Raw genomic sequence first — 15584 nt, 5'->3', positions numbered from 1 at the left:
CCACAGTTTGTGTGGATGTTGTTTGAAACCAGAGGCCCTCTAGTGGCTGATTTATAGACATGCAGTGGCTCAGATGCTCATTTCAGCCCTACACTTAAATATTTGGCTTCTTTTAATTATCAGTAAATGAGGATGGGAACTGATCCGATTTTTTCATACCAATACTGTCATTGATTCTGCTAATTGATCTGATTTTTTTTTTTATGCCAATGCTATCAGGGATTTGACACATCCAGTAAGAAGCTACTCTGTGTCTGTAACAGGTATAATGAAGAGGTCTACCTCCATGTCCTATGTGGATGGCTGTGTTGGGACGTGGCCCAAAGAAAAACGGTTCGTACCTAAACTCCACAGAGCAGATGACATTCACTAACCTACGAATGCGAAGTAGTTTGTTGTTTCCCTGTTTAACCGACAGTACATTTCCTCCCTCCCTCAGCTCCACCTCTCGGGGAATCTCCTTCGAGATTCCTCTGGATGGAGACCCGACTGTGCCACTCTGTGAATCTCCCTCCCTCCGAGGGATGACCCGCTCTGCCAGCAGTGACGGTCTTGGGTTCAAAGTTCACTATGCATCTCGAGGGGGCATGAAGCGCCACCTCTCCCTCATGCCTGTTGATGTCAATGGCCAGAGCAGACACATACCTGAGGAGGACGAGGACTTCACCCCCCACAAGCCCTTGGGGCGGAACAACACATTCTCAGTGAAGAACCAAAGCAGGTACGGTATGGAGAACAAAACTGAACGTCTGCAAAATGTCATAATGTTAATGCTAAAATTCTAACGTTGTTATAAACGTTTAAAATATCGTCAACCTGATTTTTAGTCCAATCAAAATTTAATTTCTGTCTGAACGTTTTTCTCACATCATGTTGACATCCGGTGCCAACTGGGAGGTTGTTTTTGAATCAATGTCATTTCTGCTAAAAAAAAAAAAAAAAAAAAAAGCTGATCATATAGTTGAAAATATGATTAAACTTCATGAAGAGACATAAAAATAAGAGGGACATCCGGCTGTGTATCTGACTCTGGGTGAGCAGGAGACATGTTAAAAAGCTGACTGTTACTTTAAACAACCATCGGTTAATTTACCCACACTTGTCCCTAGGTACTCTAATGGAGTCCTCCCAGACAGCAACCACAGCCCCAGTGATCACCATGGCAACCACAGTGGCCAAATCAGCCCATCAACTCCTCCGAGCATTGAGGAGGCCCTGAAGATTATCCACGACACTGAAAGGCCCCACGCCAGCTTGGGCGTGGGGGAAGGAGACAATGGCTTCTTTCTCCATGGGGCAGAGCCCTCAGACCCTTTGGACCCTCCAGGGGCCCAGGGTCAAGGGGATGACCCAGGTTCAGCGAAAGCTCGGCTGAACGACCACGACGCCAACTCTGTGTCCACCGACGAAGTCGACACGGGCATCCACGTGAGGACAGAGGACATCCAGAGCTTGGATGAGGACTCCTCCTCTCTGAGAGACTATTCAGACATAGACCCAGACTGCGAGGCCATGACCCGGTCGTGCCCTCTGCCTGACCAGCAGGAGAAGGAGAGAAGCAGGGAGGGAAGAAGGAAGGGGGTCGGTGATGCTAACCATGAGGGTGAGAGCGGAGGTGGGGGTGAGAGGAGCAGCCCCTGTCCCAGTTCAGCACCCACAATCCCCAGATCGCACACAGTCAGCCCCACCTCGTCCTCTGGAGGCTCTGGAGGCGGCATGGTCCGGATGACGAGCTTTGCAGAGCAGAAGTTCAGGAAGCTGGAGGGAAGGAGCAGCGGAGGAACCACACCAGAGAGTTCAGACCTTAATGTGCCGTACACACACCCACCAAAAAGCATTTCTTCTCAGGTTTGTGTCCAAATGTGTGTCACTCACCCACTCTTTTATCTGAACTCTATTTTTGTAAAGGATAGCTTGAATTAAAACTTTGCAATTTTTTCTAGATGTCTACACCTCCTTTGCCAATCACATCCCCATCTCCAGTAACGCCTTCCCCCAGAGATCCCTCCCATCTGATAGCTTCAGAGATGATTCAGCTGAGGATGAAGCTTGAAGAGAAACGGAGAGCCATTGAAGCCCAGAAAAAGAAGGTCAATGAATACACAATAAAGTTCTCAATTGGTGTAGATTTAAATGGAAATGTTAACACTATGTTGCTCCCGTCACAGGTGGAAGCAGCTTTCACCCGCCATCGTCAGAGGATGGGCAGAACAGCCTTTCTGAATGTAGTGAGAAGGAAAGGAATCACTGCCCCTCTCAGCCCCAGCTCAGGGGCAGCAGAGACACCTTCTCCAGAGCCTCTCACAGCCTCAAAGGAACCCAACCAGAGCAGCATGGAGCGGGCGGAGAGATGCAAGCCGGACGGAGCAGCTCCTAAATCTCCCTGTGAGGATGGTGGAGGTGAATGTTGTTTACACATCACTTATAAGCACGCTTTCCTGACATTTCATGACCAGAGGAAGTAGAAGTTTATACTAAAATCACACTTACTATCACAAGGTCCTGTGATGGGACAGCTTCAAACAGACAAGAGTCCACTTGGAAGCAGACCCTCCTTCTCAGGTAGTCCCAGTTCCTGATCACACAGAAAGCGTTTTAGCAGCTGGAGGCGGCCTTTGCGTTGCGATGTGCCTCGTGTTTATGTGCTCTAGGTGCCTGGCATTTTTGTTTGAGCTCTCTGAACTCCTCAAGTTGAAAAACCTTCAACTCAAAGCGGAAAAACACCCCGTGTCAGGACAGACAAGGCCAGCATTAGGGTGTTTCTCTGGGCATCATTTTCCACAATGCTTTTAGACTTTGTAAATGATGATGTTTGCTCTGTGGTGATACAGGTGTGGCTCCAGGAGAAATCGACCTTACAGAATACACACGCTCCATTGAGAGGCTGAACACGTCGCTGGGCTTCCTGCAGACAGAGATGCAGCGCTTGGCTCAGCAGCAGGAGAAGATCATGTCCATGAGAGAGCAGCAGCAGCAAGCCTGGGTCATTCCTCCTCCTGCTCCATCTCCACACAGGTATTACCTAATGATAGATACTTTAATCCAAAGAATAAGTTCACCATCATTTACCACTGTGTGTGTTTTCTGTCCCCCTCAGGCAGCTCCGTGAGTTACGCAGCAGCAGTGTAACAGGACGGGGATCAGGCCGAGGCTCGGTTGGGTCTTTATCTCCCATCCTTTCTTCCTCCGGCTCACCCCGTGCTCCCAATCGTTCCCCTGCTGGCATCAAGCGGCGGCCGGCCTCCTTTCATGCCCGGACACCACGTACTCCGCGACCAAATGATCTGAAGGTCACACCTTTCAGTCGAATGCTAAACACCCCAACTTCAGTGGACAGCCTACCCAGACTGAGGCGTTTCACCTCCAGCCAAAACCAGATCAGCTCGTTTGCTTACCTGGGCCACGACGAAGGGGGTCAGGACAGTAAGAAACAAGAGGCCAAGGACAATAAAGAAAACACTAAGGACGAAGAAGAGGCAGCGGCGAAGAAGAGTGCTGGCACTCCTCAGCCTTCTGCTAAAGAAGCAGCCAAAGAGAAAGAAGATGAGCGAAAGGAGGAAGGAAAGAAGGGTGAAGTCAAACAGTCGAGGTCATCAGAGGTGTTGCGTCAACCGGTGTCTGAGAACCAAGGGCCCACAAGCAGCCAGCTCAAGGGAGAGCAGCAGGACAGAAGAGACCTGGTGGAGGTGCCTCTGTCTGGGCTGAAAGCTCCAGGAGGAGCACCAGAAGGAGAAGGAGAGACAGGTGGAGACACGTACGGAGACGACCAAAAGATGTGCTGTGGATTCTTCTTCAAGGTGAGCTGGAGCTACAGAATTATATAAAGGATCATATTTATAGTCATAAAAACATTTTTTTTTATCTTTCCAGTGTCTAGGATATTTAATGTAATAGTTTAAGGAAATATTTCCTGTGAAACCCCGTTTCCACCACTTTCTGTGTGGTACCTTTGAAACCAACAGTAACCCTTCAGACATGGTACCTAGACTACAGCGTTTCCACTGCAAACAGTACTCTTAAATGTGGGTGGAGATGTTGCACACACTTTCATTTTGTAGTTATAGGTTACTAGTTACAGTCTACTACTAATAAAACCCTCCACAGTATGAACAGTGGTTACATGAGTCTCAAAACCAACAACAACTCAGCCCTGAGCAGAGTGACCGTCTGCTATTGAACAATCAACAGACTGCAGTGTTCACAGCTCCACCTTTTAGTACCACATCTGTATGTTAGGTACCCCAACAGAGGGGGGACCAAACATGGGGACGGAGGGGCACGTTCGAACCAGGGACCCACTGCTCCACCGTGCCACTGACACCTTCCAGCAACCCTGTTTTAACAAATAAATGTAAATTTTAAACGTCATTTATGATTTTTGTAAAGGTACTATATTATTACTGTACTTAAATGGCTTTACATTTAGTGAAGAGTGCATTATGACTTCTCTAGCACATAAAACTCAAAGTTTAGGACTTGGGATTTGCCTTTCTTGACTTAAGACTTAACTGCAAGGACTTGAGACTTACTTGTGACTTGCAAAACAATGACTTGGTCCCACCTCTGTTTATGACAAACTTTTTCACAGGAGGCATTTTGACAGAAATGCCCAGGTGGCACTAACAGTATTAAAGGTGTCTTCAAACCCACAATTGTTGCAGTGCAGCAGTTAATGATGTTATTAGCTGCTCCTGTCTTTGACAAGTCAAAATATCTGCTGAGAAAAAGGGCTATTTAACTTAAGTTTTGGGCGCCCAGTGGCTTAGTCCCATATATGAAGCCACTGTCTTTTCCGCAGTGGCCATGTATTTGATTCTAGGGTGCGGCCCTTTGCCCCTTTTGTGCTTAGACTGTCCTGTCCAATAAAGGCAAAAAGCCAAAAAAATAATAGTATTAACTTAAGTGCAACTCCACCTTTTACCTCCCTTTTATTCCCCATTTTATTCCTCCCTCACCCAGGTCTGGAACCACTACAGTAAAATTATAATACCAACTGATATACACAGTTAATTAACTCCTCATTAATAATACAGTATATAGAGCCTCATGGTGCTATATGCAGGCTGCAGCGACAGGAAGAATCTCATACTGTGTGAGCCGGGTACAACATGTGCAGTGTTGTGCCTGTTGAGCCATGAGCTGATCAAATACAATACATGAGTGAATCTAGGCCAAAAAAAAAAGAACAGCCAGAGCACAGATGCATGGTCGACCATCAGAGCTCTGATTATAGAGCAAAGTCACAGCTTTGTTGACAGAAGGTAATTATATTAAAGCCACATTAAATACTTGATACCACCATAATTCCAATAATTACACTCTAGGGTTTATTATGTCATAACAACTTAATGCAGGATGTAGTCATTCATCAACTGAGTAAACATTTGTGTGCTCCCCATCCATCAAACACCAGGATGATGTGAAAGGGGAAGAGGACATGGCAGCAAAGAAGGCAGCTCTGCTGGAGAAGAGGCTGAGGAGGGAGAAGGAGATTCAGGAGAAGAAGCAGCAGCAGGAGCTGGACCAGGAGCAGAAGAGGGAAGCTGCACGGTCTGTCTGACTTTCTTACTCTCTATACTCCTGTGCGGGCACTGTTCCCAGGTTTATGGCATCAATACACACAGTTAAAATTGAGTGTGCAGTCCTACAATAAATCTTTATCTTGGGCTCCTCCTCTAGGTTGAAAGCCGAGGAGGAGCAGCAGAAGAAGGACGATGAGAAGGCGAGGAGGGAATACATCAAGCATGAATATCTGAGGAGGAAGCAGCTCAAGCTGATGGATGATATGGACGAGGTCATCAAGCCCCGATCTGGAAGTCTCAAGAAGAAGCCGCGACCCAAGTCCATCCACAGGGACGTCATGGAGTCATCTACGCCCCCTGTGAAAGCGACAGGTTAGCAGCTTACAAATCATACGCACGAACACACATGTATCACTGCATGAGAGCCACTGATCCATGCTTTACCTGTTCATGTGTTGCAGGGGTGCGTCCTCGAGGCTTCTCAGTGTCAAGTGTTTCTTTGGCGTCTCTCAATTTGGCTGACAACGACAGAGATCAGCCAAATAACAAGAAGAACAACAGGTGAGACCCATTCGAGTGGATTTTAGACTCTTTCCTTTCCCTTGATTTCAATTTCATTTATCCCATTAAAAGAACATATCACCCGCAAAATAAAAATTTCTATGTCAGTTACTCACCGCATGTTGAGTTGAATTTGTGAAGAAAACATTATTCTTCTCACATGCCTCCACGGTGAACGAAGAATCAAAAAACGGCAAACATTTTTGATGAATTGAAGTCCAAGTGAAACCATGTTTAACAACAGTAAAACTATATCAAAACTTCATCTGCAATCTCTCACACAACTTGGCAGTGTACTCTAGGGCTGCCCCGACTAAGATTTTTCTTTGTCGATCAACAGTCGTCATTTTGGACCATTAGTTAACTAGTTGCCTGCATGTTTACGATATTAATGTAATTATTAAATAACATATTTTGGGTGGGGCAACACAATGGTTTGAGTTAAAGGTGTGAGAAAGAATAGTATCAGTAACATTGTTAACACTGTGCTACATTACAGAGAAATACAAAACCGTACTAATGAACCTTCATTAATATAGGCCTATATTTTATCTACAAGTGCACGTCACACACTGAGCGAGCCGCCTGTTAATGACGCTGTGGGCTAATGGGCATGTAGCTACTTCCGTGTTTCAGATGATACGTCATGTTTGTAGTCGACCAATGAAGATGAGTTTACATATCACCTTGGGTTCGTCCTTCACCTTCTCAAAATGATCCCACACTTTGGATTTCCTGCCCGACATGTTATTAACTAGCCTGTGGAATAACCGCAGGTACCAGCCCTGGAAATCAGTGTCACTCCTGTCTGACTGCTGAGCGTGGACACTTCCTGTGTCTGTCCTTTGAAATTAAATCCCCACATGGTCCAGTCATATAGGTTTTGATTTATTTTGACAAGGCGCAGCTCATAATAGAGTTTCAAGTTTGTTTGTTTTTTTGTTTTGTTTTTTGCAACTAAGCGACCTCTGAAATCTTGCTGACTAATGACCTTTCTGGTCGACTAATGTTTGGTTGACTCCAAACAGAATCCAAGTCTCATGTTTTCAGTCGTTTGCTCAGTACGTCCCAAACACATGCAGTTTCACTAAAATGTTACAATATAAAACACTTCTGCCTGCATTAGTTCCACATGAGTAGAGATGCAGCCACATGCTCAGGTGCTACTCAACCGTGTGTGAGACTCTTTTAAACTGAAATGTTTTAGCGAAAATACATGTGTTTTGGAAGTACTGAGCATATGACTACATAAATAAGACTTGGATTATACTGTTTGAGTCGTGTGAGAGTTTGTAAACAGATGCTTTGATATAGTTTTGCTGTTGTTGAACGTGGTCCCCACTGACTTCATTTCATTAAAATTGTTCCTCCTTTTTGGATTCTTCGTTTACGGTGGAGGCATGCAGAAAAAAAAATGTTTTCTTCACGAATTCAACATAACACGGGGTGAATAATTGATACTGAAATGGTCATTGTGTGGGTGAACTATTCCTTTAAGTAACGGGAACTGTGCTGCAGTGTGCTGCTTTACAAACTTTTGTGTGATGGGTTGGTCGTATCTAATAATTTTAATCGTCATGTTGCCTTGTTGGATCTGTCTAAAAAACTTGATGAACTTAACACCACCTTAGTTCTGTTATCTTCTGCCCTCTCACCACCTCTCCATTCTCATCCCCAAATCAAAGTCACCTATTTAAGTTGGCTGACATCTTATAGTACTACGAGCAGACTTAACATGCATCTCATTTTCGTGCAGCTTCTCTTCAAACTCGTTACAATCGTATTTTATTCTTCAAGTAGAAGTGGTTTGTGCAGTTAACCATTCATTCATCCACATATTACCACCACTGTGATGTGCTCTCCCACAATTAAACTTTTAAAACTTTAAGACACTCCCACCCCATATTTCATCTGCATCACACCCAGATGTCATAAACTCTGCTGGGATTTTAATGTCATGGGGCGTTTTGATGTTGAAGTCATTTTGCTCTTATTGTTAAGTCTTGACTTTTATGAGGTTTACACTCTCGACTCTTTGTACCCCTCCCTCCTTTCTCTTTCTATTTTGCATGCGTCCCTCAGAGGCAATAGAGTATCCCATATCCCGTTCTATCTAAGCTCTCCCAAAGAAAGAAAGGGAAGGTTAGTAAGTGATGAAGTGTACTGGATGTGGCTCCATGTAGAAATAGCTCCATGTAACTTTAGCCTGTGTTTCATTAGACATTCTTTCAACGCAGACTCACATTACAGCAGACAGACAGTATAATTCAACATATTCCATTACTGCAGTTTTTGCTTCTGTATTAAGGTACATGGGACCGGCGTGCGCTGAGATGTTTCCGCCTCAGTTCTCCTGCTCTGTATCCTCTCTCTGCCTCTTGCAGTATTGCTCTCAGGCTGCTGTTTGCTCTCCTCTCTCTGCTGGCTGCTCTGCGCTTCACCACTGTGTTTGCTGTTTTCTCCCACAAGTACTCGAGCTCATCCCTCACAGTAGCCATAAAGACAGCACTGAGACTTTGCTTTGCTTGGCTGAACATGCCTTTCTGTCTCTCGCTGTGCAGCTTCGTCGGAGTACGTACAGTGTGATGTAATGCAAGACAACAGGCAGGGGTTGGAGAATTGTGTCACAGCGTCTGACCTTGTTCTGCAACATCTCTCTCTCTCTCTCTGTGCATGTCTGTCTGTGCAATCTGTCGGCGTGCGCTTTCATACCCCATATATGCTCATGTGTGTCAACCTCTACGTGTGTGTTGTGGGTTCTTGTGTCCGTGTGTGTCATTTGTTGGTTTGATTGTGATCGTTTCCAGGCCAGACTCTGCTGAGGGGTTTTCTTCCTGTCCTTCGACTGGTAGTCGTAACGGAGAGAAGGATTGGGAAAATGACTCCACCACCTCCTCCACTCCCTCCAACAATGAGTACACAGGTAGAAGACACACCCAGCTGTGTATTGTGTAAAAAATAACTGTACCACTATCGTTATATCAATACCAATAGAATACTTCATTTGAAATAATCCTTTCATTTTATGGATTTATTTCTATCAGACGCCACAAGTGTGTAGTGTAGCCATACTTTCAAACAATTTGGTTGCATCTCTGTGTGCTAAACCACTAGCTACATCAAATACACTGCACTCGAAGACACCACAAAACAGGCTGTATGGGTTGTAGCTGTTGCAGTAGTGGGCCAGTCACACGTCGCACAACCTGTTCAAATCCCCCGTCCATTCCAATAGACATGACTTTTCTAAGATGTCTAGATATATGATTACTGTCAGCTGATTCCACCCAAATGCTCAGACTTATTTGAATGGCTTGCAGTGCTTGGTCGCGAGCAAAACCATACAAGTAGTCTTTTTTTTTCCCCAAGATCTGGGTGCAAAAAGTTTTGAATGCAGGTAACGCTTGACTTGACAAGTTTTAGCACTACTTGGTACTGTGTTATTTCAGCCAATACCTTGAAGGTATGGATTAGCGATACCCAGCCCTACTGTTTATAGAGTTTGTCAACATCTACACAGCTACTGAGCATGACGTGACATTTCATGTTTGCAGTCTGATGCTTGTGCTTTTCTTCCCACAGGACCCAAACTATACAAGGAGCCCAGTGCCAAGTCCAACAAGCACATCATCCAGAACGCCCTGGCTCACTGCTGCCTCGCTGGCAAGGTCAACGAAGGACAGAAGAACAAGATACTTGATGTACGTTTTCCAATTATGCGTCTGTGTCTTTCTGCATTAGTGGTCCAGTGTTTAGGATTTATGGGGATTGCTTATCTTGGTTAGGACTCCGTCAGTGTTCATTGCTCATGACGTTTTTACAATGAGCCGAATTATCCGCAGAGGTCTCTTCCTCTTCAGTTTCATGTTACAATTCAGTGTTTTCCGACACTCTTTTTGCGGAGAGGCTGCTAACTATGGTGGCTAATGCAAGTATGCAAATGGCCCTATCCAGGGCCAATATTTGGTTTGTCCATTCTGGGCTACTGTATGAAAATGGTGGTGCAACATGGCAATCTCCGTGGACGAGGACCCGCTCCCTGTGTAGATAGAAACAGCTCATTATGAGGTAATGAAAAAACAAAGATTCTTATTTTCAGGTGATTATACACTGTAGAAAACATACTTATATTATATTCCACTTCTGCCAATATATCCCCCTAAATCCCACACACTGGACCTTTAAATATTCCGCACTAAACAATGACTTTTCTCTGTGGTTTTCTGCAGGAAATGGAGAAATCCGAAGCCAATAACTTCCTGGTGTTATTCCGTGACGGTGGATGCCAGTTCAGGTCTGTGTACACATACTGCCCCGAGACGGAGGAGATCACCAAACTGGCTGGCATCGGGCCGAGGAACATAACGACCAAGATGATCGAAGGCCTGTACAAGTACAACTCAGACAGGAAGCAGTTCAGCCAGATCCCAGCCAAAACCATGTCCGCCAGCGTGGACGCCATCACCATCACCAGCCACCTGTGGCAAACCAAGAAGCAGGGGACGCCCAAAAAACTGCACACTAAGTAGCGCAAGATGGCAGGGCAAGATTTGCTTCTCTGGAAGGAACACAGACAAATTTGTGGATTTTACTTCATCATTAAAAGGACACACGGTCCCACTGTAATAAATCACAACTGGAATGTAGAACACGAGTGGGCCTCACAGACGTTGTTGTCACGGAGCTGACTGTTGCGCTCTGGACTGCTTAAACGGGCACAAGTGTGTACGTGTCAGCATGTGTATCAATGTTCTCATGTGCCAAAAAAGAGAAGAAAACAATAGGCGGACCAATGCCTTACCTAGTTGAACCACTGAAGCACTGAATGTCACGCCTCAGACAGAGGCAGTTTGGTTTCTATAAGTTGATCATGCGTGGCCTTATGCTTGTTTTGTGTCATATGGATGCGCTGTGGTGTCATTTTGTCAGCGCCTGTTGAAACAGTCTGTTGTGATACAGGAGAGGTTGTGTGTACTCACAGGTCTGGGATCAGATTACGCCCCCCGGCAAGCCCAGGTCGTTAAAAGGGTGGCCTGTCTGATCTGTGATCAGATAGAGGCAGCATTTTTGATGACCGTTTTGCTGCTACACAGGCATGTTTTTGTTTTTTTACATGTGACTGAAAAACAGTTCAATTTTGTGTATGTGTGTGTATATTGAAGTGCCAAGACGAGTGAGGAAAATACCTCAGTTGGTGATTGCAATTACTTTCCAAAAGTGTGAAATGATGAGAGTGTTGAGCATATGGAGTACCATGAAACAATTCTGGAAAGCACCTGCAATAGACTCTTAATTTATTTCATTTTGATAATGCTTTGAAGAATATTTTAAAAAGGCGTCTTAGATTTTATCCAGAGAAACATAATATACTGTGCGTATATAAGTTAAATTAGTTTGTATATGATGGCAGATCCATTCGAAATGAACGAGTCCGCTTGTAGTAGCTTTTTGAGTAGCTTTTATAATTTATCACGTGTGTGTATCAGTACGTATGTCGTCGTTTGGGGCCTTTAAATGTGTTACAAATGCAAAAAGTGTGATCCAACGCATCACTGATAAGACGATCATTAGCGGTAGAATAGACGGACATCCCACGCTGTGTCATCTGTCTGTGCAATTTAAGAGTATTTTAAATAATCACCACTGACCATGTTTGAACTAACAGATGCTCAAATGCCACTTTAACGTGGGTATTGTCTTAACTATTAGATCTTGATGACGCCCAAAGTAGTCCACACTTGTAAATAAATGAATTCACGTCTGATAGCACTTCAAGACCCCGCCCACTGTCGTTAAGTCATTCAAGACTGTCATGCTTGTTACTTTACTTTTACATATTTTTTTTTTATCACATGTTCCTTCAGTATGTGTTGACACTGTACAGATATATTTTTGGCATATAGAAGTATTTTTTGTAATGACATTGACTTGTCAGAGGTGTGTGCTCATGAAGCATGTTGAAGGAAGTGTGTTGAAAGCAAAGGCAAGGTATGCAAAGTCTCAACGAGGCTTTATTGTTGTGTTGTATGAAATCCATTAAGTATACTGAGGAAATCATAGTATTTTTTTTTCCAACTCTTGAATTCATTTTCTTTTCAATTTACTAAATATGCTAAACTGTTCATGGATTTTTTTTTCTATTACTTTGAGCTTTATTAAAATGCCAGCTATCAACAGTATTCATGGTGTCTCATTTCACATCTCTATCTCGATTCAAGTGTGATGATGATGAAAATAGCCTCATTTAAACTGATATTAAAGGAACACTTCAACTACAAAATGATCATTTGTATCTAAGTTAATCACCCTGTGTTACAGTGAATTTGTGAAGAAAACGCTGTTTTTCTCACACGCGTCAACAGTAAACAATGAATACAAGAAGTGAGACAGTTCCTAATGAATTGAAATCATAGGGGGCCATGTTTCACCACGGCAAAACTAACACAAAGTCGTACAGTAAAATCCCAGTCTCATTTATCCAGTTGGATGCTCAGTACTTTCCAAACACATGCATTCTCATTAAAACCTTACTATTCAAAACACTTACATATAGTAGTAGTGCACCTGGGCAAGTGCATGCATTTGACCTCTGCTCATGCATTGGGTCTTTTTATGTGAAAGTGTTTCAAATACTGAGGTTTAACTAAAATGCATGAGTTTAAGATGAGTTTAAGAGTTTTGAGATCAGACTTGGATTAGAGATAATTTGATATAGTTTTGCTGTTGTTAAATGTGGCCCCCTTTTTACTCTCACTTATCCAGGATTTTATCCATTTCTGCATTCTTAGTTTTAATGCAATTTTATTTGTAAAGTCCAACATCACAAATCACAATTTGCCTCAGCGAGCTTTACAGTGTACGACATCCCTCTGTCCTTAGGACCCTCACAGCGGGTAAGGAAAAACTCCCCCCAAAAAACCTTTAACGGGGAAAAAATGATACAAAACCTCAGGAAGAGCAGCTGAGAAGGGATCCCTCTACCAGGACGGACAGATGTGCAATAGATGTTGTGTGTACAGAGCAGATCAACATAATAAATTTACAGTAATCCATATGACAGTGATACATAAAGACAGGGAGAGACAGAGAAGGCATGCATGAGTTATTAATATCCAAAAGATCATGTGTGGTTTAAGTATTCTTTTAATGCTGTTCGGTTTACTCTCTGAAATAAAATCACTCCCCCTTATTGATGCAAAGAGCTAAGTAAATAAAACCTGCTCGTATCATCTTGATTATCATCACTGTGTTGTGTAGGCTGCACAAACAGAGACCATCAGCGGGACTCACACAGACAGTTTATAAAAAAAATCTAGTTACTATGCAACTCTATTATCATCATCATAGTCATTATTTGTAGCCGTGTGTATTTTCATCCAGACTAATGAAGCTTCACTGAGGCAGTTAAATAAAACATGGAGTTAATAAGAAACTTTGCACTTTATCCACCACATCCATCATATTATTCTTATAGATGGATATATCAGCTGGGCCCATATATCAGCCAGTATCAGCTTATTGTAGATATATTGGTATCAGAATTATGTCGGCTGATAATTAAATGGCAGACAGAAATGTCAAAGGCATGTTTGAGGTCATTTAGAAATCGTTTTCAGTACATCATTTGAAATGGTGATTTGAAATTGTAATCATTTCTGTGTTAGGGTTATTTTTCAACTATAAAATGTCAACTTACATATCTTGGTATCAATTCTCTGATAAACAGATAAGAGGGGATCTTTATCAAAATGTTTGTCAATGTTCAGAAGTGATTAGACTCAAAATAGTTCAGGCTCTAATATGATGTTTTTGGAAATATCACCAGAAAGTCTTAGATATTATTTATACAAATGTTTAATAGATGTCATATTTATGGACTGTGAAAATTATATATTTCATAATGCAAATTAGACCAATGTTGTGCACAAAAACTAACGGGCAGGGGTTAAAAAACCTTTTTGGCTGTGACAGAATAGTTTCCACTGAGGGGCCACAGAAGGTCTGTGCTAATGAGGACAAGACACCACAGGCATACAGAGCACTAACAGCTTACAAACATTTCTTCCAGCTTTTTTGGAAGACAGTGTCACTCTCTTAAAAGTAGTATCCAAATGTATTTAAAGAACCAAAGGTAAAAGTATTCATTATGCAGTATAGCTCATGTCAGAATAAATATCTGTGACATCACTGGATTACAATTAGTGATGCATTTATGTGTAAGTGTCACTAATGTTACAGCTGGTGAAGGTGGGGCTAAGTTCATCATATATTTGCATTGATAATCTAATTCTGCAAAGTAGCTGGCCCTTTTCAAAGCAAAGTTGCAGTGCCTCTACTCCGAACTCCTTACCCTATTTCCAAGACTAAACCCAGCCACCCTTCAAAGGAAACTCATTTCAACCACTTGTATCCACGATCTCATTCTTTCGGTGACTACCCAGAGCTCAAGACCATTGGTGAGGGTTGGGTCGTAGATGGACCAGTAAATTAAAAGCTTGGCCTTCTGGCTCAGCTCTCTCGTCACCACAACAGTCTGGCACAGCACAGTGACCATGGTTCAAACACTGTGCAGAGTTTGCATGTTCTCCTGGTGTAAATTAAGTTAAGCCTTAGAGATAGGGTAAGGAGCTCAGACACCCAGAGGGAGCTCGAAGTAGAGCCGCTGCTCCTTTGCATGGAAAGGGGTGAGTTGAGATGGTTCGGGCATCTGATCAGGATGCCTCCTGGGTGCCTCCTGTTAGAGGTGTTTCAGGCACGTCCCACTGGTCGGAGGCCCCGGGGCAGACCCAGAACACGCTGGAAGGATTATATATCTCGTCTGGCCTGGGAAAGCCTTGGGGTCCCCCAGGAGGAGCTGGAAAGCGTTGCTGGGCAGAGGCACGTCTGGAGTACTTTGCTCAGCCTGCTGCCCCCACGACCCCGCTTCGGATAAGTGGTTGAAGTCCCACTGAATGTTCTCCTCGGCAAATAAGCTCAAAATAGCCTGGACCTCGTCCACTTCTCGTAACTCCTCTTCTTTTGCTCCATTCTCCAAATGATCAAAACACACATGTTAAGCTTGTAAAACTGAAATAAAGTTTGCAGCCACACTGGTATTAAGGTGCGGAAAGCTGCAAGTGTGTCTTGGTCATTTCGGTGCAAACACACCAAGGTTTTTCAAAATCCCGGGTAATGAAAAAAAGTTCCTGCAGTGGAAAAGGGGCTAATGCTTGATTTTTCATACTTAAAGGGATAGTGCACCCAAAAATGAAAATTCAGCCATTATCTACTCACCCTTATGCCAAGGGAGGCTCAGGTGAAGTTTTAGAGTCCTCACAACACTTGCGGAGATCCAAGAAGAGAAGGGGTAGCAACACAACTCCACCTAATGGAGGCTGATGGTGCCCCAGATTCAAATGTCCAAAAACACATAATTGAAACCACAGAATATCTCCATACTGCTCGTCCGTAGTGATCCAAGTGTCCTGAAGCCCCGACATAAAAGTTGTTTGGAAAAACCTC

The 15584-nt window shown here is 43.5% G+C and overlaps 1 protein-coding gene across 4 annotated transcripts in view; it reads left to right on the top strand.

Annotated features, from left to right (window-relative positions):
- The window catches only part of camsap2b (calmodulin regulated spectrin-associated protein family, member 2b), a 53279-nt gene extending 40917 nt beyond the window's left edge, over positions 1 to 12362 (top strand). For 2 of the 4 annotated variants that reach the window (XM_049597928.1, XM_049597927.1), the window contains exons 9-22: positions 264 to 333; positions 440 to 721; positions 1110 to 1848; positions 1944 to 2090; positions 2169 to 2400; positions 2832 to 3015; positions 3098 to 3797; positions 5414 to 5550; positions 5680 to 5894; positions 5984 to 6083; positions 8166 to 8225; positions 8891 to 9006; positions 9666 to 9784; positions 10313 to 12362. In XM_049597928.1, coding sequence (XP_049453885.1) covers positions 264 to 333; positions 440 to 721; positions 1110 to 1848; positions 1944 to 2090; positions 2169 to 2400; positions 2832 to 3015; positions 3098 to 3797; positions 5414 to 5550; positions 5680 to 5894; positions 5984 to 6083; positions 8166 to 8225; positions 8891 to 9006; positions 9666 to 9784; positions 10313 to 10612 — 3401 coding nt within the window. In that variant the 3' untranslated portion in view covers positions 10613 to 12362. The remainder of the gene's footprint in view (positions 1 to 263; positions 334 to 439; positions 722 to 1109; positions 1849 to 1943; positions 2091 to 2168; positions 2401 to 2831; positions 3016 to 3097; positions 3798 to 5413; positions 5551 to 5679; positions 5895 to 5983; positions 6084 to 8165; positions 8226 to 8890; positions 9007 to 9665; positions 9785 to 10312) is intronic. The other 2 variants (XM_049597930.1, XM_049597929.1) reach the window with 1 other exon arrangement.
- The last annotated feature ends 3222 nt before the right edge of the window (positions 12363 to 15584 follow it).

Source organism: Epinephelus fuscoguttatus, linkage group LG15 (assembly GCF_011397635.1).
Source record: "Epinephelus fuscoguttatus linkage group LG15, E.fuscoguttatus.final_Chr_v1".
Classification (NCBI taxonomy): Eukaryota; Metazoa; Chordata; class Actinopteri; order Perciformes; family Serranidae; genus Epinephelus; species Epinephelus fuscoguttatus.
The sequence above is the reverse complement of the archived record's forward strand: the minus strand, read 5'-3'. Positions and strand labels throughout refer to the sequence as shown.